General features: G+C 43.2%; 3 protein-coding genes across 5 annotated transcripts; all 3 read right to left on the bottom strand.

Moving 5' to 3' along the window:
- Positions 1–1,138: 1,138 nt before the first annotated feature.
- On the bottom strand, positions 1,139–5,006 carry LOC115749445 (zinc finger protein CONSTANS-LIKE 15). 2 transcript variants are annotated; one of them, XR_007198881.1, is made up of 5 exons: positions 3,986–5,006; positions 3,113–3,316; positions 1,794–1,863; positions 1,619–1,761; positions 1,139–1,501 (listed from the first exon to the last, which is right to left on the bottom strand). XR_007198881.1 is itself a non-coding variant. In XM_030686273.2 (4 exons), the coding sequence occupies exons 1-4, from the start codon at positions 4,904–4,906 to the stop codon at positions 1,405–1,407; spliced, it is 1,467 nt and encodes a 488-aa protein (XP_030542133.1). In that variant the 5' UTR covers positions 4,907–5,005; the 3' UTR covers positions 1,139–1,404. The 2 variants fall into 2 exon arrangements, 1 of the variants encoding a protein (XP_030542133.1); XM_030686273.2 differs by having other exon boundaries at positions 1,619–1,863; positions 3,986–5,005.
- Positions 5,007–12,464: 7,458 nt separating this feature from the next.
- On the bottom strand, positions 12,465–14,650 carry LOC115749380 (GSH-induced LITAF domain protein). Its single transcript, XM_030686173.2, has 3 exons — positions 14,264–14,650; positions 12,891–13,017; positions 12,465–12,765 (listed from the first exon to the last, which is right to left on the bottom strand). Exons 1-3 carry the CDS (start codon positions 14,455–14,457, stop codon positions 12,682–12,684), a joined length of 405 nt encoding a protein of 134 aa, XP_030542033.1. The 5' UTR covers positions 14,458–14,650; the 3' UTR covers positions 12,465–12,681.
- Positions 14,651–21,870: 7,220 nt separating this feature from the next.
- Positions 21,871–24,028, bottom strand: LOC115749379 (protein TIFY 9-like). 2 transcript variants are annotated; one of them, XM_030686170.2, is made up of 6 exons: positions 23,756–24,028; positions 23,451–23,607; positions 23,183–23,270; positions 22,858–22,984; positions 22,721–22,778; positions 21,871–22,403 (listed from the first exon to the last, which is right to left on the bottom strand). In XM_030686170.2, exons 1-6 carry the CDS (start codon positions 23,904–23,906, stop codon positions 22,325–22,327), a joined length of 660 nt encoding a protein of 219 aa, XP_030542030.1. In that variant the 5' UTR covers positions 23,907–24,028; the 3' UTR covers positions 21,871–22,324. The 2 variants fall into 2 exon arrangements, with proteins under 2 accessions (XP_030542030.1, XP_030542032.1); XM_030686172.2 differs by having other exon boundaries at positions 23,807–24,028.
- Between the last annotated feature and the right edge of the window lie 202 nt (positions 24,029–24,230).

The raw sequence follows: 24,230 nt of genomic DNA, 5'->3' as shown, positions 1-24,230 counted from the left end.
CCGTGAAAAAAGGAAAGCATAGCCTAGCGAAACCGGAGCATTAAACGACCCACTAAATTTCCGCAGGCGGTCACGCATTATGAGCAACATGAACTTGTGCGTGCATGCTTAGTACTTCCGCCTTAATCGAGAGTTGAACAACATGAACTTGTACGTATGATACCACATACACGGAGAGAGAGAGAGAGAGAGAGAGAAATCATATGACAGAGAGAGAAAGGTTGGGAGAGAAAGAAGAAGAAGAAGAATACAGTCGGGTGAACCGACCATGGCGGTCGCAGGCGACATGAAACCAAGTGCAGGGATCGGCCAGGGTCATGTCCCAGCTCTGCAAAACGCTGTCCGGGTCCTTCACTGCTCCCCTCAGCGCGTACAACACATCCCTTGCTCGTTTCTACGAATTCATTACGTAGCCATCATGGCTCATGAAGTGAATTTGGGCAAGGAAAATTAGGGCATACTAAGCTCACCCTTATCAACGTGTAATTCAGACATCTCACTATCTTCTTCGACTATTGTTCGCAATCTCAAAGAGTGGCGCTAGTTACGTTGAAATTGACTTTTAAAATGATGTGCTGGGCTCTTATTAACGTTTTGCACAGAGACCGATTTATCTAATATTTAGTCAAGATTGCTAAGTTATTTAGTAAATTAATCTTATGAATTAGACTTGGTATTCCTAGTATATTACAACAATCACATAAGTGCTGGCGACACCATGGGACTTGGAATTTAATAAAAAGAACACTCAAGATTATCTTGGTCAATCCTTCACCAAAAGTTAAAAGTTAAAAAATAAAATATGAACAATTTATTGAATTGGCGCAGTTTAAATTTTTTTTTTTTTTTTTTTTTTTGTTGGTCGTTTAAAGTTGAGTAAAAGGAAATTGAGGAAAAGAAGGTCAAAGCTCAAAAGGGCTCTTTCCATTTTGACCCAGCCCTAAGTACCAGCCCATCAGAAGAAGCCAGACTGGATTAGGGTTCAAGCTTCTCTCTTTTGTTCTTAGCCATGATGATGTATACCTCTTTGGGTATTAAAAAATAATAATAAAATCACCCTTTATGATTAAAAAAAGGAGGAACAACACAAAACCACCCCCCCACGCCCCCCCAAAAAAAAAAAAGAGTTTGTGCCTACTTGGAATAATCATCAGCTATCCCTAGCAAGAATGCTTGATATATAAGAAGAGAGGAGGATAACCGACGAGTAATGACAGCAAATACACGTAATCTAAGACTTGCTCAAATCATACACTACAACATGGGGAGACAGGCTGATTTTGTCAAAAGATTATTTACAAGCAAACAAAGAATTGAGGAAAAGAGAGAGAGAGAGAGAGAGAGAGAGAGAGAGAGAGAGAGTGAAGAAGGGAGCAGCTCATCTGGCTACTACAGGCAACACAATCAAGGGGCTTCGCTAGCCTTCACGAACCGACCCTTGACTCGCTTCCTGGTGTCGGCTCTTGCCTTCCTCGACTCATACCTTATGTGCTTCTCGTATCTGTGTGTGATGAGAAAGAATCGATTGGTTTAATGCTCGCGAAGAAGCGCCCTAAAGCAGGCAAGCTGTTATGCGCTGGAAAGAAATAAAGGAGGAGAGGATCAACAAAAAAGACACCTCCGGTTTTTCTTCTTCTCCTTGTAACGGAGCATGGCGTTGCCTCTGTTTTGAGCCAGCAACTCCAAGTCAGCCTTTGTCTTCACCGCCATTCCCATGTCATTGCCACTCGTGATCAATGTCTGATCCGCAAAATTGTAACCCTTGGAGTTAGTAGAGCCTTTGGCTTTAGCCCTGGGCATGGGTAAGTTGTTACTCTCAGATGTTGCTGGCCCTTGGCTCGCACCCAGGTTACTTGAATTGGCCTGCGGCGTTAGAAACAATCCGATATTCACTTTGAGAAGAGAAGCTTGAATGTAGAAGTAGAAAGACATTTCTAAGTCTGTCTCAGAAACATCAGAAAGTGCAAATTTTACCAGTCTTTTCGACTCAATGAAGTAGAGAGAATATATGAGTTGAATACATAAACTAAAAGAATCGTGATTCACATTCAACAAAAGAAAAGATCGTTCCTGTTCATAAAATATAACCAACCAGGGTCGTGTTTAGAGTGCCCAAAAGGGTTCTCGTCAAGCATATACTAATTAGAAAAGAAGGATACTCAAAGCATTGAACATCATGAGAAACATAAGTAAATCAATAACTGTGACATTTCTTATATGAGTTACTTAACAAGTTCTCAAGGTCACACTATATAACAAAACCCATATGACCAATGCCTAGTTTTACAAGGAACATAAGTAAATCAATAACTGTGACATTTCTTATATGTGTTTGCCATAACTTTTCTATCTAGGTCGAGGTGTTGAAAACGTGATGATTGAATGATATAGGCACAGTATCATTGGTAACATGCAATAAGTAACATGACACGCACATAATATAAACAAGTTCACCTGCAGGCTTTGATCAAAGGGTATATTACATTTCAACATAATATATTGTCAATCTGCTTTCGTCAACAAAATTTAGTGGCGAACTTTGTCTATCATTTCAAAGAAAACAGAAAGGAAATTTAGGCGCCTAAGGCTCTCAAGCATGAGACAGCCATCAGATCTAAGGAAGGTACGGTTATCAAATCACACCAAACTCCAGACATCTTAAGGACATGCAAGGATGTGAAGCATTGCCTAGGCCTACAGGTTACAGGAACAAACAACACCAACAAATGCAGGACATATTTAAATTGTGGGGCCATAGACATATTACATACACTTAAACTGGTAGTCTCCATCGTGAAGTTTCAAGATGGTGTAAGTGGCAGACTGGCAGGAGAATAAAATATTTGAATCTTTATGCATCTATTCCAGAACAGAAACGGCACAATATAACGGATGGTGCAATCCAAGAGGCATATACTTGTACCTACTATTATCGAAACCATGCTTCATGTTCAGCTAAGATTTGAATTTGCTCAAGATCATCGGGTGTTTCTTAGCTAGTTCTTGTCAAAGCATTCCAGGCCTTGTCAAGCAAGATATAAAGATAGATAAATGCAAGATGTGAATCAGGACGGAAAAAAAGTGGAGATACTGAGACATTAGACACCCTTACATTGTACAATGCGATATCCTCAGGCAAGAGATATCCATTCAGCTGGTACACATCCCCAAACATTTTTGTAGTCATGATTGATGTCTCTTTCATTAGTTCATCGTAACTCTTGATCATAAAACCTTCGTTACTTTCGCCATATCCAACTTCCACTGCACTAGCTTCTTCTTGACTCCTCAACCGTCCCAAGTTGAAATCCCAGATCTGAGAGGAGCAAAAAAACCAACGGTTAGCCTCACTACGCTACATACTACGCAAAGCAGCAGTTCAACATGGAACGAGATTAAAATGAGAACAGCATCAAAATGCACCGAACTTAATTCCTCAAAGTCCAAGAGAAGCTCGGCGTAGGGTGCCAGAAGAATCAACCTAACAACATAAGCGAAAGACTAAGCAAGTCCTCAGAATCAATGATAGGCTCTTAACCATGATCAACGCGAGAATGCTGCATTCTTAAAATGATAAAAGCCCATAGTTGCACCAGAGACCTAGAGAGAGTTCTTTTATCTTCGATTCCAAATTGATCACAAAACTAGCAAAAAAGACCGAAGCACCACTGCAAGAAGCCAAGGGCATTCCCAGAAACAGAAATCATCACATGAAGAAAACCAAAAAGAGATCCAGTCCTAAAGTCAACACAACCTCCGGGGAGCTTCCGGCATGAAAAACTAGGCCGTTTTCCAAGAGCATGACGGCGGTCGCGAAAACCAGTCACCAGCCCGAGAACCATCTCCCAAAGCTCGTAATCAACACAGCTAATAAAGCATGAAATCTATCATTGCAAGAAGCCAATCCCCAGATCATATAACGAACTTAAAGTACAAGACATGGCGTGACTGACCAACTAGAAGGCAACATAATCAATATCCAAACCTGAGTACTCTGGCCGGCGACATTACTAGTCCCCACTCCGACGACACTCCGTCCGGTCTCCTCCAAATCACGCTGCGTCGGGAACATCAGCAAAGAAGTAAAAGTCGGCGGCTGTTGAAATGGCTCGTGATGATCCATCACCACCGCATCAACCCCATCACTCCCGTGTCGATGCTCCCCACAGATCTCTTCCCCATTCTCCGGCCACGCGGCCGTCGTCCTATTTGGCGTCCTCGGCACCAAATTATCTCCTCCCCCTCCCCCTCCGCCTCCACCTCCGCCGTCGGAATTATCCTCAAGATCGCTGTTCAGCAACTCCACCAACTGCTTGTGCATCTCCTGCTTACGCCTCCCGCAGTTCGTCCGACCCGTCGATCCCTGCTTGACGACGCCGGGGTAAGGAGCCGCCAAAGCCGCGTCCTTGGGCACCATCAAGTCCTGAAAGCCGAACCCGTTTCCATTGGCCCCGCACACCCAACCCTCCATGCTCGAAATCACATCTTGCATCAGCTGGGAATCGTCCCGGGCGGAGTGGGCCGACCCCTTGCCCTCGTCGGCCAAATCGAGGCCCCAGAGGGAGGCGAGGTCGAGCGGGGAGGGGCAGCCGGAGAAGCCGTCGATCCGGGAGCGATGGTGGGAGGAGGGGACGGGGGAGGCGGAGTGGGCGTCCGAGTCGCAGTCCTGGCAGAGGACGAGGTTGTCGGTGGAGCAGCGGGCGCAGGCGGGGGCGGAGGCGCAGTTGTCGCAGATCTGGGAGCGGAGGTGCTTGCGGGAGAGGAGGTTGGCGGAGTGGACGTGGTGGTCGCAGATGAGGCAGAGCTTGGCCGCGTCGCTGCGGCAGTAGAGGACGGCCAACCGGTCGGTGCAGAAGTCGCAGGGGACGCTCTTCTCGCCGGGCGTCCTCGAATTGGGACTCGCCATTTTCCGCGTTCTCTCAAGCAGACAGACAACAGATAGAGAAAGAGAGAGAGAGAGAGAGAGCGACCCCTACCTACGACTGGACTGTGTTGGGACACTATGAATGAATGAGCAGCAAATAAGAAAGAGAGAGAGAAGGAGAAGGAGATAGAGATAGAGATAGAGATAGAGAGAGAAAGTTCCTTCTTTTCGGCGAAAGGATTTGCTGGGATTGTTTCAAATACGCACATGAGAAACGCGAAAGCAACGACACATCTCTCTCTCTCTCTCCCTTTTTCGGAGATTTTTACGTATCCATCGACACTCATCGCTTCTTTCTTCAGATTTTTCCCATACACTTTCGTGAATTTGTTCTACTTACATGCAATATTTGACTTTCGATATGGCAAACGCGATTGTCACGAGAATAATTAACCAGTATGTTTACATTTTCGGTTAGTTTTTTTTTTTCCCTTATCTTTGTTTTCTTCTTCGAGATTCGTCTTTCGTTTCGCTGACGAATGTCCGGCGATGTTTTTGAATAGGATCGCGAGGCTGACCCTTTTCCCCTTTCGAAACCCTCTCTCTTCCGCTCGCAATCACGAGGACGAACAAGCGCGCCGCTGCAGCCGCATCGCCACCCTTACGTTAACGTTAAACCCGTGCGGGAAGTTTTAATTCAAGCAAATATTAAGTGTACAGAACGAGACACAAAATTATCCATTTTCCCTTCACGCTTTCTAAACATCTAACTTTGACATTCAATAATTGACTATGACCAGTAACAATTTCTTCATTGCCGTGAATTTTTTCTTATTATTATCAATGTAAAATCAAAACGTGGGTCGAATCCGGAAACAAAACGAAGGCGGAAATCTTAGTCCATATCACGCTAGTACAGTCAAATACAGGGATTCATCAGAAACTATCACAACAAATTCCCTAATTAAAGTGGAGGATGGATTTGGAAATATCGCGAAAGAGGAAGCCCTTTCCGGCAATTTCCTCCATACCGACCTAGGTCGTTATCTCAATTTGGCAATGAAAACAAGAGTTTCGGTTCGGATGACATCTTCTTTCCCCAAAATGCCCCCTCCCCATCCACCAATTATTCCGAATTGAAAAATCAGCCCCCAGAAATGATTGATATTTTATTGGGCTCCACGTCAATTTTTAAACGCCGAATTCATGCCTCCAAACCAAAATCGGCTTTCAATTAAGGCCAGTTTTGTTTTATGCTTCCTTTTGGGTCAGTCAGCCAACGAAAAGAGACGCAGAGAGAGAGAGAGAGAGAGAGAGAGAGTCGCCATCATCGTAATCAATAATTAAGACGACTAATTTATTGGATTATGAGTTAATTTAATCGCGATTATTGATTAAAAGGGGAAGGAGGAACATGGAAAAGGAGAAAGATAAGAGGGTTGAATCGAGTGCAGACTTTCCATTTTTTGGGTGGATTTCATTTCGATGGGCCTCGTTTGAAGGGAGCAAGTTTTGGATTTTTTTTTTTATTTTAATTATTGGTGGTCCATCCCCTTAATTGGGAAGGCCACATTAAATTAACGATAATTCAAGCTACGTTTAAATGTTGCCTTTTGCGTTAATCACTATTTGGTTTTTGCTTACGTACGAGGAGATTCTCTCTCGTGGTCTTTGGCTATGCCCCACCCCTCGTGATCAACTGGCACGGTTCTCGTAATTCGCAAAGAAGATTCCAAGATTAACAGGAGCAAAATTTTGCTTTTGCATTCGTTTCCATACACTTCCATAGCTAGGCTCGACATTCGGATGCGTACCATCGTCGCCATCGATAATTAAACCTATCAAAATTAGTCATAAATTCATTTCTCAACTCGTGTTTCATGAAGCGGATTGTTAAATGGGTTAGTTGTAATCACTAATGAGTCATAAATGGATTAATAACAGTAAAATTTAAAATAGTATGAATGCTAAATGAGTCTACGATTTACTTTTATCCAACCTATTTCTATGACTCTATCGCCCTCACCCTTTCTTGCGCTCACTCCCTCTGTGTCGTCACATCATTTTGGGCATGAATTTTGCTAGATTGGATCGAATACGAAAATGTTTTAGCCATATGGATTGGCCGAGTATGAATTGGATTGGATGTGGGTCATTGGATTTCTATTATATGGAGATTGATTAATTTGGGTCAGACTATTTTTGACCTGATCCATAACCCGACTCGGCCTACCCATTTGATGGGTCTATCGATCGCCTCTCCACCAAGTACAAAGAATAATCCACGATAGTGTCGACGACGAATCAACTCAATCCTTTTGACGAGTGAAATTCATGTACTTCTCAATTAGCCATGTAATGTATAGTGCAAATTTGTTAGCTTTCTATCCTCTTATTTCTTCTCTCACTTTCCTTTCGGGGTAAACGATTCTAAGATTTATTCGGGTTCAACTTGAAAACTTACCTATCGGAAATGGTTTCGCAATTTTTGAACCTACCATATCATAGGTTTCAAGGTCTACACATGTTCCATATATATTATTAATTAAATGATTGCGGTGAATTATCACCTCTAATGATTACCATTTGTTGCTACAATTCAATTACCACGACTCATATTTATACATATGAATAATATGAAACGTTAACAAAGTAAAAATCTTAATCATGGATATCACCGGAAATTGAAGTTCGGATTAGTGGTTCCAAATTGCATACTCATCGTCGGACGCCAAAAATACTTGTAGGATCGCATGAAAATATATAATAAGAAAAATACAAAGACTTATTTCGGGTTCCGTTGGAACTTGCACTGCATGTCCTAGAACCCGAAATCGTATTGATTTCCATTGGTCTGGGTCTCCGGTTCTTGATTCTATTATGAAACCATGCTCGCCCCTACTTTCCTTTTCCTTCTCTTGAAGTGCACCACTTTGACTAAATCCCCTAAATCGAGGACCACATCTCGAGATATCTCGCAATACAAAACTTCACATCAATGGCTCAAATCCGTCTCCAAACCTCCCACTAATGTTCCATCATCGAGCCATGGAAAGGCTGAGAATGTGATTAGGACTAAATAAAGGGCGATTAGCTGTGAGTAGGAGGACTTTGTCGCAAGATTAAGACTATATTATAAGTTAAAAGATGACGAGGTTACGAAGATAATCGTGATCATGGTGGGTGGTGGTAGTGGTGATGGTGGGACGTAAATCACGGGGAGACATGACGCATCGAGAGAAGCCGAGACCTTAATCGAATCAAAAGCAAAAGCTTTATTTTATACCTCAAGTCATGGAGAGTGATGCAGATATACATTGCGGCTACCTAGGTTAAAATAAGATGGCGGTGGCGATGGCGTCATGCATGACGTATTCACGAAAAGTCACACTGGCCCTTCTCGCTCTCTGCCCACCGGCCTAGGCGGCATCTTTCTCTACTTTCCACCGCCATCGCCACCCTCCCGGGATTATGTACGGCTTTTGTTTTGGATTTTCTTGTTTAGGGTTTAGTCTCTCTCTCTCTCTCTCTTTGTTTTGTTTTGTTTTTTTCTCAATTTATGGTTGGATAGTCCCACCGAGGAAGTGTTTCTGAAAAATTGTTTGATGGAATCGAGCAAGAGAAGCTCGAAGCAAGTTGTAATCGATTCTTAGGACTTTGTCCCTTCGACAGCGGTGAGGATGATGAATCCACGGCATCAAATTATTGCCAAGCACAAGAGTTTGTGGGATGGTCGTCGACCAATCGAACGCATAGTAATCGCAACATTAATTGTCATCTTTGAACGGGTATCAATCGTCATGCAAATACAATATTCTCGTGGCTTCAGCAAGTAGTTGCTCGTGAGTAGATCTGATTTGAGCTGGCCGAATCGGAAGGCCTAAAAGTTCTTGCATATATATATATACTTCTTGATTGGAGTCGACAAGCGTTGGAAATCATGATAGGCTTACCTTTAAAAGGGAAATTCTCAAACTACTCTCAAATCATATATTAGGGTTTGGGAAATGCTTCCCTCAAAATACTTATTCGAAAAGGTACAATATCAATCGTAGATGCAGTGCCATTACCGCGTGTTTCACATAAAACATTCATTGATTGTGAGATCGTATGGTCAGAAATAACTAATAGTATTGTCGGGCTAGTAGATTTCGATTAGGGAAATACTTCACTAACGATACTATTATGGACGGTATAATCTCGGTCGTAGATCCGCATACCATCGCCGTATGTTTTGCATAAAATACTCATTAATTGGGAGAACGCGTGGTCAGAAATAATTATCGGTACTATTAAACTGTCGGGCGAGCGGTTCCCTTACGGTTTTGGCAAATGTTTTCTGGAGAGAATATTAGGTCATGAATATGAATCCTGTCGTTCCATATTTCTATTGTTGTCGTGCCCTAGCCAAGACTTGCAGCAGTACTTAGAACGAGCAGCCAAACCCATGCCGGAGAATCCACAGAATCCTTCCTATTCTCGTAGGCAGAGGAGGCTGAGTAAAAGACAAAATCATGGGACTTGATAAACTATGATTAATCTTGGTTCAAACTTAATCAGAACACCCAGGCCAGCACTCGTGGACGAAGTGTCCGGAACCCAATATTAAACTGCAAGTCCATATGGCTTTCCCGGCATCATCATGGCGGATTCGTTTAGTCGTAAACCCGCAAGATTAGTCTTAATACATTGCGAAAACAGAGGTGCAGTTGCTTTTCTTGACAAAACGACAACACGAACTGAATGCCGAGGTACCTACGTTCGTTTATGTATTGTATATTCTGTGCGCTACAACGTTAGTTTCCAGCGAACTCGGGATCTTGTCTTGATCTAATACATCGATTAGCTCCAACTATTACTTAAATTAGCAAAACCCTCTTCTCTCTCTCTCTCTCTCTCTCTCTAAAGAAGAGACAAACTAGGCGCCTGTAGTTTGCATTAGACAGAGAGGTTTGAGTCTGATAAGAAAGCAACTGAGGCCTCGCACATCAGTTTACGTTGCTGCAGATTATGCGGAACTCCTGTGTCGTCAACCACGAGAGGAATATGGTGGAGCTGCCGTTCTTCGTCTTGTCGGCCCATCTTTCACGTTGAAAGTTTTTTCTTGTCAAATCGCGGTGTCCTAATAACATCTGTAAATCCGAAATATTATTTCCCTCTTCCTAATCACACCTCGCCGATCTCTCTCTCTCTCTCTCTCTCTCATCTGCCATCACTGTTGCCTTCGTTGCCACCACGACCACGAACCATCGCTCTTCGTCCTCCCTGCAAAGATACATGCGTAACATGAACTTAGTCTTATGAAAAGTGAGTTGCAAGATCCAATCGGGAGCGCATTTCCTTCTAGGGTTCTACACTTCTCATGACGCATTGAAACTTCTATGAACGGTATGCACTTTTTCAATAGACACTTTAACACATGTTCTAACCATGTTAAAGCTTCAATTATCGAAATCTAATAGGCCCAATGAAATACACGTCTGCCCAAAATGTCCTAAACTTATTATAATTTTGTCAATTTAGTCATAAACCTTTTGCATTTGTGTCAATTTAATCCATTTGGCTGGCCTTGATGTGAAATTTTTTATAATATTTTAATATTTTTTGAATTTATTCTATTTTATTTCTCTTTATTTTTGTTATTTTTTTTCATTGCCTAGCGAGCCGTGGTAGGCGAGGGTCATCGAAGCTCGCAGATCAATAGGCGAGGGTTTCGCAGCCCTCGCCTCGCGAGCCCACCCTACTCACTATCTTTCCCAACTCGAAAACTGTGAAAGATTGAATCCCTTGAGAAAAGCTCGCATTTTGAGCAGAGCCTCATCACGAGGCGTGGACGGCCTTTGCGGCCACAGGCAAGGCGACCTTCGCTCGCGGCCGGCGAGGGCTTTGCGGCCCTCACCCAATGGTAAGCGAGCTCCAGCAAACCTTGCTACCAACACCTCGCCCGCCACTAAACAAAAATAGAAAAAGAAAAAAATATTGAAAAATATTTGAATATTATTAAAATTTGTCTATGTCAAGACCGGCCCAAATGGAATGAATTGACATAAATACAAAAAGGTTTAGAATTATATTAACATAATTGTAACATGTTTAGGACTGAATTGACACAATTACAATATGTTTTGGACTTTTTTTGGTAATTTTCCCAAGTTCTGCCTCATCCCTTCTTTTTGTTTTTTGGTTCGTCAATTTTCGTCGCTTTTCGTCAGGAGTTGGAAGAGAGCAACAAGACTACACACCTAATAGCCACCTTCGATAAATACATGGCGTATCGAGTCAGATGATGAAAGAAGGGCGAGCGAATTTGATCCAATAACAAACAAGAACAACCGGTTTTCCCTATGAAAATTTCAAGTTCTCAGGACAAAAGTAGAACATTACTAAATTGAGGGCAGCTTTCGCGTGTGGCTTTTCGTTTTTTTATAAAATGAGCTAATTCGGCGACTGTCAGTTCCAATTCATCATCTAATTGTCACATTACCGATCCGTCCAACCCGATGAGCTTCATCTCCAAGTGCAGCGGCGGCGGTCGTGGAGTCATCCTTACCACAGAAGGCACTTTGAAATGTGCATTATCTCTGCATGTTGCAGGTAACAGCACCGAGCATTTCGATATGCTCTCGAAGCTATATGCTTCCCCGCAACGTGAACTGGCTCGTCATGTAGACCCTTCCGTTCATGCTACCAAACATTTGTCGAGTATACAATGTGGTTGCCAAATCATCTCGCGCCTGTGATCGCGAGAGTCTATGTACCGATTCCTTTAATTTCATAGCGTGGGGCGGCGAGAGGGCATATTGGATTTTGGAAATGCACGGGGAGACTTAGCGGAAACAGACCAGGCCGGCCTATGACATAAAAGAAAGCGGGAAGAGACCGATGTAACAGACCAGGCCGGGCCATGAACATTCATTTGCAAGTATTAAGAGAGGATTCAACTCGCGGAAGAGGTGTGGCTACTCTGAAGGATCAAAGATCCTCAAGTTCCCGGAACCCACATGACTTCAACTTTCAGTAAAATAAAATCTCCTAAGCTGCAAGGTAACTAAATAGATCGATCTCCAACCCTAATTTATCAACTTACCCTCCACAAGTGATTTGAGAATTAGTTGATCAGTTAGCTCAACTAATGAGAAAATTAGAATCTGTCAAGTGATTCAACTAGACATAGCCACGGGCCGGTTTGGGCCCGGAACCGGTCCGTTGACCAGGACCAGCCCGATCCCTCACAGGCAGGTTCCAAACAGGCCAAAAAAAAAAGCATACGGCTCTTTCCCCCCCTCCCCCTTCCCCCTTCCCCCCCGGGGAACCGGAACCGCCCCTTCAAGGGCCGGTTCCGGTTCCATAGTGGCCACAAACCGGAAGCGGCGGTTCACGACCTGTGACCATGCCTAGATTCAGCTCACTAAATAACTCTTAATGGTTTGCCTCGGTAACTTACATGTTCTCTCTGGATAAGGAGACGCAGAGAGCACATAACAAGGAAACCATGAATCGTGAGGGTTAACAGCAGAAACTTGAAACCAGGAAAATGATTGCCAAAAATCAAGACGTAATCTTTGCTATCAGCGGTGCTAGTTTTAAGATATTGATGCTCATTCGCGAATTTCAACCCGGTATATTAACAAAACATCGAGTCTTTACCTTCACAAGAAATGGACATTTATGCAGAACCATATATGCGAGTACGTATCCACAGGTATTTCCATAAAATACATGTAGCAGAAGCATATACAGAACATACTCCGAAAAAGGAACCACAAGAGACATGAACAGGTATGTATTGGCAGAAGGTATATCTATGATGCGGCATATCATGCTGGCAATGCAAAGCTCTCTTGATTCCAGTGTGGAGGATCCATCACAGCACAAGCGTCTGCCTTTTTGAAATCAGCAACCTACAAAGGTTGATTTGTCAACATGAAAGATCAACCTAAATGCCCAACAGATTTTCACGACCGAGAACCGGTTGCCTGGTAGATTAGCAAATAAAGTGAAATCATACACATAATTAAAGTCCAACCTTTTGTTTGCAGTTTGGGCAGTAGTGATATTTATGCCAGAGGCAGTCCATTGAAGGACAAAGAAAGCAAATTCCGAGCATCATCGGCATCATGCAACCAACAACGGCTGCCAGACTAGGCTTTGATCTGGAAAACAAAACGAAACATGAGAAGTTGCTACACACACCACCATCCACTATCCAGAAAAGTCTTCCTGAACACCGACAATTCCACAAAGGTTTTCCAGTTTTGTGTCATTTCATAAGTTACTACATAAGTTACCTGCAAACATGTGATTTCTAGGTAAACAATCACTCAGAAGTTTGGAAAATGCACTGCAACTTGCAACTAATCTAGAGAGTGTGTCAGATTTATGAAATCTTTGGTTGACAGAGTACCAACTGACAATGCCTTTTTATATAGGAAAGGGAGTGATTTCTCTTAAAACACCTAACCAATAAACAAACAAAGACGACAGGCTATTCGTGTCATGTAAAATACAAATTTTCAATTTCTTGTTTTCCTCGAGAATCAAGACGATTTAAATGGGCTTTCAGTAATAAACTTCAACTGTAAACATTAGCCTGAATGTCCCAGGAGAGCTGATATAATAACAGAAAACAGAACCTAAGAAAGTATGAACAATACCGGTTATCAGAACCCTACACTTTCAAACAACCAAAGTTTCAATTTCCAGAGGAATGAAAAAAAGGCAACCAAGGAAATGCAAAAGTATGATGCTTCACCACTAAAGAAAGAGCAGAAGACTGAAACCGCGGCTCAATCATACTCCACGAGGAGGGGCGGGGGGGGGAGGATTTGGAATCCTCCAATTCAGCTTGTTCAAGCGTAGATTTCTGCCATCATTGTCGTCATACCCCCCCGCATGACCACCATAAACCACCACCTCAGTTAGTCAATACTACCAATACCCTCCCACCACCAACAGTCTGCCATGACTATCATCTTTACGATATTGGACCTTCACCTCCAAGGCCATCATCGACCAAATTTGACCATTATACGATGAAGTACACTGTCATGGGTTAGCATGAGACAGCCCAATTCCCTTTGTCGTTATTGGTAATGCCCGAACTACTTAACTCCAATTTGCAAAATTACAAAGTTTCAAAAAATGCAAATTCCAATGGCAAGAACATGCGATTCTCGACTGGAATTTGAGGAATTCAACTCCAATTGGATTCCGATTCCATACAACCAATCACAAACAGAAGAAACAACAGAGAAAAGTCAACGAAAGCTTGCGTTGCGACAGCAATCACTTGATGCATAATATGGAGATACCCAAACCTCGCTCAAAACCACTAGAAAGAAGCCCTAGCCAGAAGCACAAGTAACCAAGGGGGGTAGAGAGAGAGAAGCGAATGAGTACTTGACGGTGGTGACCCCGGAATCGCCACAGTAGACGCAGCTGAAGGGAGCGGGAGTGTCCCGGTAGATCGTCTGCTGGAGCGGAATCCCCTTCGGATCGCCGAAGATGGCGTGCGGGGGTATCGCCCCGGCCTGGTAGGGGTTCTCTGCCACATAGTACGGGACTCCGATGACCGGCTCATCCTTCTTCTCCATCGCAATTGTCGGCGATGCGGCGATCCAACTGAAGAGAACTTATTCTCCGATCGAAGACGGAAATGGCGAGCTGTTGGGTATTCTTCTCTCCGATCTCTTCGATTCGACTCTTCTTCCTAGCCACCAAGAGTTCGATTCTTTATGGTCGAATTGCCCCGAAGACTTGATCCGCGATGGATTTTGACGGTGATTGAGAAGTCGTATCAACGATGAAGATGGTGGAAATGACCAAAAAGTCCTCCCGAGGACTTCCTTCTGAAAGGTGATTGGTCAGCAGTTCGCTCATCTAGAAAGCTAGGAACATTTCATTGCCGCGTTTTTCCTTTTTTTCCTTTAATTTTTTCCATTTTCTAGAAAGCTCGTCAATTATTTCGCGCCCTATTGGTCCCTCGAAAATCTCACCTAAATCAATGGGCGCGCCAAGTCGGCGTGACGTAATTTCCACAAAGGCGACAGCCGGCAACCGCCATAAGCGTGGGCCGGCCTCGAGAGCCTCTAGCGAGGTCGATCCTTTCCAAAGTTGGCGAGGCTTGAGCTCGTTGGCCCTCGTTTTGCTGGCCTTCGTCGAGGCATGCTGACCAGGGAAGAAAGAAAGAAAGCAAAGTAAATAAATTGCTAAAAAAATATAAAAAGTGTCCACGTTAGTGCGATTATATCACGTAAGACACAACGCCCATTCAACAAATTTCCGACTTTCTTATCAAACAAACTAAAATATTTTTTTAATTCATTTTCAATTCACAGCCAAATATCGAAAACATGATATCTCAAAAAAAGTTTTTCATAAACAAACCAGCCTTAATGTTAAAGGATTATATGGCAAATGCATAAATTAATTTGTCATCCAATCTCTCTTTGCATATTTCAATTTCAATTCAATCCTACAAACAATCTTATCCCGCAAAGTTCAAATTTCGAAATATAATGGTGCGTTTGGCAACATTGCTGTTCTCGGGAAAAATTTTTGAGTAGAAATGATTTTTTCTGCAATCGAAGATCGGTGTCGACGGTGGGGACCGGTGATCGATGGACTCGTGATTGTAAAGATGAGCATTAAGTTACACCGAACTTGCTTTTCTACAATGTTTCCGCCCGTCTTTTTGTTCTCCGGAATAAATAAGCTACTTCTTGTTTCTGTTTTTGGAAACACAAAAAAATCAATTTGTATTTTCAAATGGATTTTGCTCTTTTTCTATTTCGAAGAAAAAATAATACAAATGAAAAAAAAAAAGAAAATCAGAAACGTTATTTGACTTAGAGCAGCGTTGCGTTGGAGCGTGATGCTCGTTGGGTTCACGTTTATGTGGGCTAATATGCATGTACTGTCATAGTCTTCTTTGCGACGATGAGCAATTGAGTTTGAGCGGTTCCCCCGGCCCAATTTGGGGCCCATGTTGGCCCATTATAATATTAGGCCAAGTTCGAGCCCGTTGTACTCCCTTGCGCAGGCCCATCACATATCAGCCGACCGTCCCTATCCTTCGCCAAAACAATGTCACAAGTTAATCGCATCGTACGGAGTCACATGTCCTTAGCCATTCTTATTTGCCAATTCATTCACACTAGTCTACGCCGTCGAAGGTGTAGAGAGAGAGAGAGAGAGAGAGAGAGAGAGAGAGAGAGAGAGAGAGAGAGAGAGAGAGAGAGAGAGAGTGTGCCACTGTTGCAATAGCGATGACACGGTCCTTCTCCGCCGAGTTCTCTCTCTCTCTCTCTTTTTTTTTGGGTCGAATCCGCTGAGTTCTTTAATAAGTTGGTAAATAAGCGATTTACACCGACTTTTAAAGGGTATTAGTGAAGTCTCCGATATTGATGGCGCGAGCTTGTGTGGATCGTTGGACGCCTGTTGCAATTAGCCAAGGGTCAAGCGCTGTTCGCCACCATTGTTTTGGAAGTTTGTAGACTTTAGACGCGAGCCCGAACGTGCACCGGAGTTCTATCGATGTGTAGTAAGCTAGTAACTTTGTAAGCCTTGACTAATGGCGGTTTTTCCGAAGGAAGGAAGTTGGTATTCTAGAGTTGATTTCTTCCGTGTAATACTAATCGATAGGGCCTTATTGGTATGTGCTATAAGATCTCGTATATTGAAAACCTATGATTATGGACCCAAATCTATTAGTATGGAACATTTTCTTTTCCAAGTGAAATCTCCTAGTATATGAAAGGGTGAACAAGTGCTTTCGTCGTTGTGGAATAAGAAGCCTGCGTATCTTAATGCATGTATTTAATTTATTCAAAGCTATTAGAGCGGGATTTGCTTGTTGGGGAGTATGAGTCGAAGCAATAACGGGAATATCTTGATTGGAATAGGTTAGTCATATTATCGGTACCTAACTAGACTTCATCGAAAAGTAGCTTCTACATAATTTTGTAGAAAAGCTTAGAGGTAGAGTAGGTTGAATGCATTTGCATTTTTTCAAAACTCATTTCAAATGTTGAACCAAACGCAACTTAAGAGGTACAGAGTGACATCGACCATACCTTCAGCTTCAACCCCAAGTGCCAACTACCAAGGTGGTATTCGTATGCAGTTTTAATTGTCATTTTATAAATTGATTAATGAAAAGGCAAATACTCAAAATAAAGAGAAAATGACATAAATGACCTTTAAATTTAAAATTTGCAGGATAAGATTGTCCGTAAGATATAAATTAGAAATTAAAAACGCAAGAGAGAGAGAGATGGGATAAAGTATTAATCTTATTCATTTGCCTTATAATCCATTGAGATATTTACTAGGAAAATTACTAAAAAAGTTTTAAACTTATTGTATTTGTACCACATGAGTCCTAAACCGTTTGACGTTGTGCATCTAGTCATTTGGGCCAATTTTAATTGGAAAACGCCATGTGAATTTTTTTAAAATTTTTTTTCTATGTTTCCTTTGTTCTTTTCCATTTTCTTTTTTCCATTTTCTTCCAAATCTCAGCTGGTGAGGCTGTCGGCCACATGCAAGACCATCACTCGGTTTAGGCGAGAGCCCGACGCCCATGGTTGGGGACTAGATGCCCTCACCCGGACCAGCCTGTGGCCAGCTACCTCGTCGGCCAAGAGTTCGAAAAAAAGAAAGAGGGAAGAAAAGACAAATAGGAAAAAAGGAAAAAGTAATGAAAAAAGTTAGAAAAATTTTAAAAAAATTGTCCACGTCCGCATCTGTCATGCTACTTAGGACATCCGACACCGAGTAGATTGTCACATTAGCATTTTCCAATCAAAATTGATAAATCGCACAAAATTTTAGCATTAAATTAGCACAATTAAAAGAATTATAACTAAAATGACTAATCGTCAAAAAGGTTTATGATCTTTGTAAATAATTTTTTGATATTCGTGTAATATGCGGTTACGAAAATGGAGGTAGCTGATTTGGCCAAAAGGAAAATTCTCTAATTCCTAAGTTCAGACGTTCACGGTGAAAAAAATTGACATCGAAGGACGCTCCTGTCACATTACCTTGCACGAAGCGGAATTTCGTCTCCATATCTTAGCTCAGCTCGTAATTCTAAGTCCTTCTGCACATTCATTTGGTGGTTTTTTTTTTTGGCACGTGAAAAGGTCTCTACTATATTGAATTGCTCGCTGCCCTAAGGATGTTCAGCAATGGTTATTCCCCCGCTAATTGATCTTCTTTGACTCGGTCTTTAACTTTTGTGCACGGGTTCGAGCCGGTCGATTGCCGACACGCGTCGCGTACGTCACTTGACTCTGCCCGTTGAAAGCTCGTGATCGATAACTACCGTTCGTTCTGTCGATGTGCCTTGCGAGCGAGCGCTGCATTGCCATATTTGGTTTTGGCCGTTCGACTTATTTACGATTTGAGCTCGGATTTTGTGCCCGGTGTCAAGAGCGACATAACTTGGAGGTCACATCGTAGAGTGACCTTAAGGAAAGTCAATTTGCGAGCTTCCGTTGTAGAAATTATGAAGAAGGTGCTGGATTAAATTTGACAAAGACACAAAAAATTATATATGACGTCACCCTCCCCGAGAATAGTCAAGTTGTTGGACTTTGATTTAGAACGAGCAATCGTAGACAAAAAGAAGTCTCGTACGAACGGCCAACTAAAGAAAAGCAATTCTTCGTGGGATGCGAACATCCTTAGCTTGAAGAAGCAAAATTGCCTTTTCCAAAGGTAGTTGGAATAATTAGCGGGGAGGAAGTTATAACAGGTCAAATTTCATTTCTTGCCCAAAGAGACCGACAATCTAATGTGCGAATTCCTTTCATAGGCTGTCTTCTCGAGATTAATAGCGTCATCACCTACTGTGTAGGCAATTGAAAACTGAATTCACAATTCAATATCAATCCTTTATTGCTTAGGAAAAGAAAAGAGAGGGCCCCAGATAATTCGGTTTGTAAGCCGCGAAAACGGCACTCCGAGATCATTGTAACTAGAATTTAGAAACACGGTAATAGATTTGTGCACCTGATTTGGAACCCATCGTTCTTGATGCAGAATATCGACGATCCGGAGTTTAAATGCTTCTTTTCTATTGCCCTCTATATTGGTGGTTCAATGAGACTTTTCTTTACGACGCAATTCTATTACTGCTCCTTATGAGAGACTGTTTATGCATTGAGGTTAGATTATAGAGTTTTCGGTTAAGCCATCTTATCACAAGTCGGGATCAACTCGTTCTACACAATGTAGGCCCATATTAGACTAATTAAGAATCTTTATAACTTACCTTATTAGAACAATTCCATAAAACAATAAGTTACAATCTCAAACAAGGTCACACACATCACAAGCACTCTTACATGATTCGCTTTGGAGATTTTAACTTTGTCAATATTATTCGACCTAAAACTTGCTGACTAATCGATGCCATGGTCGGAAATGAAAATATCTGTTAACCTACCTAGACTCCCAATAGGTCGGGACATTGAGAGCATTTCCACCTCGGTAACGCGAGTCAGCCCCCTTCAAATCTAGCCAATCCCGCGCAAACTGCTCATACAGACCAAAGGTTCGTGCCTAACCGGTTCATGCGGCCCGTAAGGCGGCGTGTATGAATTTTCAGGTAGCCCGTCTTGACGTAGGAACCCCCCGAACGGCAAAAGAAACGACCTTAGAAGTGCGTCTTTTTAAGCGCACTCAACATTCAAACAGGCCGGTTCATCACTTTTGACCTGGACGTACCCGAAATATGGGATGCAGATACACAACCGATGTCCTTGGAAAGGAAATTTCAGTTCAAATCTTTGAATTGAGAACCTCCTCGCGATCCTGACGAAAGACCAAGTCGGCTTGTCGAGCCAATCCAAGGGAAAAAACCAAAAGAGACCCGAAGCCAAGACGGTCGAGCCCTCTCGAGACCGGACATGGTCACCTGCGGTGGAAGCTTCCTTCGAGCTTTCGTGGGCAAAAAACCATTGGCGGGGGAATCGGGAGGAGGCTCCATGATAATGTCTGACTCTGACCGACTACTGGCCATAATGGAGGATCCCACCAAGCGAGAAAAACGCAAAGAAGACAATTCGATCACGTGCTTCTCGAGCTTAGTTCGCCGTTCACGTTCCTTGCGGCTGCTGCTGTGGAAGTGGATGCTTCCTGTACGAGACGACTTCAGAATCTGTCGTGCCGAGTGTTGACTTTGACGGCAAAACGACGCCGGAGTCGTTTTAAATTATGGGTTTTTCCCACTTACTTCTCCCAACTAAACAGTCCCAACCAAACCCTGTTCTCTGTTCGCCGACACAATCGACTTCGCGGCACACACTAAAAAAAAAACATCTAAATCACGTTCCGTTCCGTGTTTGAACGGTTTAGGAGTTGCATGCACGCACCCTCTCTTGGAAAAATTTGCTTATGTTTTCGCAAGTGCTTCGAAGTTGCCTCTCTGAAAAAACAAAGTACTCCGTTCCATCACGTCATCAGGGAAATCTGAGGCTTATGTTTTCCTTTCATCGCATTCCGACGCGTGTCCAACCGTATAGTTTTCCTACTGAATACGAGCCCTAACTCGACCTAAACCAACTGGACCGTTGCCCTTAGCCGCTTCGCCACCGCACCTCCCGCCACCTTAGCGACCGCGACCACCGCTTGAGGTATCGGACTTGCACTCGGGATCTCGATTTTTTCCCAATAAGAAAGAAAGATGTGACTTGTAGGAACCATAAGATGCATTATTCCTATAACATGACCCAATGTGGCCCTATTTACCTGATCTTTTTCTTAGATGGAACCACATTGTGTCTTGTGCAATGCTAACAATGAAACTAGTCACTTTGCTTGATTAACTAATGTGACACGTTGCTTAGGTCTGGTTCGTGGAAAATTACTAAAAAAGTTATAAACTCATTACAATTATGTCAATTCGGTATATCCAATCAATTTTGATTCGAAATCGCTGATTTGGACGCCGGCCGTCCTACGTGGCACGATCGGTGCTAACATGGAAATTTTTAAATGATATTTTATTATTTACCTTTTTTCTTTCGCCGCACTTAGGGCTGGCGAGGGTATACACGCCCTCCCCAAATTTGGCCAAGCGAGGGCGTTGTGGCCCTCGTCGGCCTTAGGAGAGGCGGTGGACGAGGGCGTTGCGGCCCTTGTTGACCTCGAGCGAGGCGGTGGGCGAGGGCGTCGCGGCCCCCACGAACGACGGCGTCGTGGCCCTTGCCCAAAACCCGGCGAGGGTCGTGATGCCCTCAACTGGGACCGGCGACTCTCTTGCCGGCCTAAGTGCAAGGGAAAAGAAAAGAAAATAAAAGAACATATAAATTTAAAAATGAAAAATCATTAAAATATTATTCTTATAAATGTCCATGGCCAACGTCCATGTAAATGATTTTCGATCGAAATTGGCCGGAGGACTAAATTGGCACTTTAGGTATGAATTAGCAAAATAAAAGTTTATGATTGAATTGATACGGTTACATTAGGTTTATTCTTTTTAGGTAATTTTTCCATCTGGATCTGTATTAGTGAGACTTTTAAGTAGAAGACAAGGTCCTCACGCTTCATTCGGTCACAAAAGTTGGTGTTCTTGCCTAACTAAGTTGGAAGGCCGACAAACATTCAAAAGATTGATTGTGCGAATCCAAGGTTGGAAAAATCCGTCCCATGTTATCATATTTCGAGCTTTACCCTTTGTACTAATTTAAGAACAAATACAATTGCCGCGTATGATATTGAAAGATCGGTATACACGTGTCGAGTCACGATGCACCTTGAAATATAGCTTATATACATTAGTATAAAAGCACATATTGGTCAATTAGACAATCCCGACTTTTCTTTTCCGGCACTTTTCCCCGTTATAATAGACAACACTTTTCTAGGACATATCCAGTCACATAAAATATTGTCTCGATTTGAGTAGGAGGCTTGGTAGCATGTTCAATTCAACTTCGCCACTCGCGAATTTCGTTGACCAGTATGATAGCACATACACGAGGCTATCGAGATCAAAATTAGTTGGAGGAATAGTATATAACACCCACAAAAACACGTGAACAAATGACACTTTGAATATATATATATAAAATCGTACCATGTAAAGTTCACATAGGCGTGCAACGCGTGAACTTTATGATAAAATGAGATAGCGTGGAGAAATTAGGTGGCATGTCGGACCATGACGAGCCAAAAAAAAAGAAAAAAAGGAGAGAGATTCTAAAGGAGACAGAAGACATCGGGGTCGGTCCAAGACGACAGCGCCATAGAAAACCGCACCTCGACCAAAAACATCCCATTAAGCTTAAGACAGATGCGCACTATCTCCTAAACACAGACAATAGTACGAGATTAAACAATGGCAATAGTATCCAGTCCTTGACCTTCTCCCATTCTCGTTAAACTATAACACAAATGTAGTCGTGTGGGAATGCCTCTGAACCAGCCACGCGTGGTCCACCTCCTTCAATTTTTGAACCCGGAAGAGCGTGGTAGGTGCGCCGGCGCCGGCGCCGGGTCATGGTACGGAGAAGTGGAAGTCAACCTGTTCGACGGGTAAACAGCTGCGTTAAAGGCGTAATCTTCCGAGAAATTAAACGCGAAAGGCATAATCTTCCCAAAAACTAAGGACTCGATCGTTCTTCCGGGGCTAAGATCAAAAGGGTCCTGCATGGAGCCCGTGAATACGGGAAGGTGCGCTGTGATCATGCGCGTTTACTAGTCCAAGGTGTGACATTGGGTGCATCAAAGTTGACTTTTCGTTTCAAAGTATAACATGGGATTTTGCTTTGGAAGCAAACAAATTTTTGATTAGGGAGGTTCAGGCGCACGCAGCGTAGTGGAAGTAGTCTGATATCTCACCTCTCTTTGCGCTTCTCCAAGAATCTCTGCAAGGATTTTCTCCTGGCCATTGGCAGATCTGCATAATCACCGAGTATTTGTCTCATGTTGAACGAGGGGAAAAAAAAAGGGAAGAAAACTAGATGAATAGCACTAACATATATGAAGAGATTCGAGCCACTGATGTTGGTGTGATGGAGGGGGCAAAGGCCTTGCAGTCGCTGGTTTCTCTGATTCAGGGCTCTTGGAGCATTCTTCCATGGCGAGCTTCAGTATGTTCTCGGCCTGTACAGATTCAAGCGTCGGCCGAATACGATTAGGATGAATCTCTTCCTTCCTTAATGCATGAACTGTCGGATTAACGAGGAATCATTTTCTTGCGACCTAAGCTGAAAAGATCTAATGTTGGAAGCCGCCTCCATTTGATTGTCGCCGCCGGGTTCATGGAAATAGAATCTTAGGGGAAAGAGAAGGGCAACATACCATAATGCGAGGGACGTCAAAGACGATCATCTTTCCGTTGTAGAAAATCGTCATGGGAGCAATACCAGCATTTTTATACGAGATAGGCCTGTGTCAAATAAGAAGCTTAATACAAGTAATGGACTTATACCAGTATAATTTTAAGCCATACAAACGACAGAATAGAGATACGCAAGTTACGAGGATGATGTTCTAGTTCGTATATGTCGATAACAAAGGTGTTCTATGGAAACAACTAGTTCGTATATGTTGATGCGATTCGCCGAACCTGAGAAGAGAACTGTGCGCGGGTCTTGGCGCAGCAAACCCATTTGGACCATCTCTATTGAGGGACGACGCCAGCGGAGAGACAAAGAAGGGATCGCCGGAAGCGAACTGAACGCCGTTGTCAGCACTCGGGGTCGAGGGATCGGCGCTTTGGATGCCTATCAAATGTTAAAATTCAGTAGAGATCAGCGATATTGGTCAACAGAGAAGAAGGGAACCCCGACTGATGCATTTTAACTAGCTACATGACTATGACAAGGATGGAGATACTATACAAGACTCGCACGCGGGAGATTTGATTTTTACCGCTCCTGATGCGGTCGTGAATACATCTGGTTCGAGCTCCGGCGACCGTACCTGGAGAGCCTCCCCGCAGGCGATCAGGCGGGCCAGAGGCCGTCGTCTGAAGGTGCTTCTCCATAGCGAAGAAATCGAGCTCCACTGTCGCCTGCGGCATGATCTCGTCGCAGCTCCGGGGAATCCAGAGAGACCTTTGGGGCGGTGATAGCGTCGTGAATTATGTGAGAATGTTCAGGGATGATGAGCTCTTACACACGGGTTCTTACGTGAAGAAGAGGGCTGTCTGTGTGTGTGTATATATAAGACACCAGAGGTCATCACGTATTCCACGAGGTTGGTTTCGATCTTGAATAGGGGGCGAAGACGGAGAAGTAGGGTCCGAGAAGGGTCTGTCCTTTTCATACCGCAGGCGCAGGGGCGACCATCTGGTCCTCGTGACCTGGTCGACTCCATCGACAACTTTAATGAACAGCGACTTTTT

Source organism: Rhodamnia argentea, chromosome 6, assembly GCF_020921035.1.
Source record: "Rhodamnia argentea isolate NSW1041297 chromosome 6, ASM2092103v1, whole genome shotgun sequence".
Taxonomy (NCBI): Eukaryota; Viridiplantae; Streptophyta; class Magnoliopsida; order Myrtales; family Myrtaceae; genus Rhodamnia; species Rhodamnia argentea.
Note: the sequence above shows the minus strand (reverse complement) of the source record. Positions and strands in the feature narration are given on the sequence as shown.

Coding starts and splice junctions, on each gene's coding strand:
- LOC115749379 (XM_030686170.2), bottom strand. CDS start 23,906: ATGCCGCAGGCGACAGTGGAGCTCGATTTCTTCGCTATGGAGAAGCAC. Junction 22,985..23,182: donor TTGACGTCCCTCGCATTATG/GTATGTTGCCCT, acceptor GAATCTGTACAG/GCCGAGAACATACTGAAGCT. Junction 22,779..22,857: donor GCTCGAATCTCTTCATATAT/GTTAGTGCTATT, acceptor GTGATTATGCAG/ATCTGCCAATGGCCAGGAGA.
- LOC115749380 (XM_030686173.2), bottom strand. CDS start 14,457: ATGGAGAAGAAGGATGAGCCGGTCATCGGAGTCCCGTACTATGTGGCA. Junction 13,018..14,263: donor TCCGGGGTCACCACCGTCAA/GTACTCATTCGC, acceptor TTTGTTTTCCAG/ATCAAAGCCTAGTCTGGCAG. Junction 12,766..12,890: donor GCCCAAACTGCAAACAAAAG/GTTGGACTTTAA, acceptor CAACCTTTGTAG/GTTGCTGATTTCAAAAAGGC.
- LOC115749445 (XM_030686273.2), bottom strand. CDS start 4,906: ATGGCGAGTCCCAATTCGAGGACGCCCGGCGAGAAGAGCGTCCCCTGC. Junction 3,317..3,985: donor TCGCCGGCCAGAGTACTCAG/GTTTGGATATTG, acceptor TGCTCCTCTCAG/ATCTGGGATTTCAACTTGGG. Junction 1,502..1,618: donor GAGAAGAAGAAAAACCGGAG/GTGTCTTTTTTG, acceptor CATCACACACAG/ATACGAGAAGCACATAAGGT.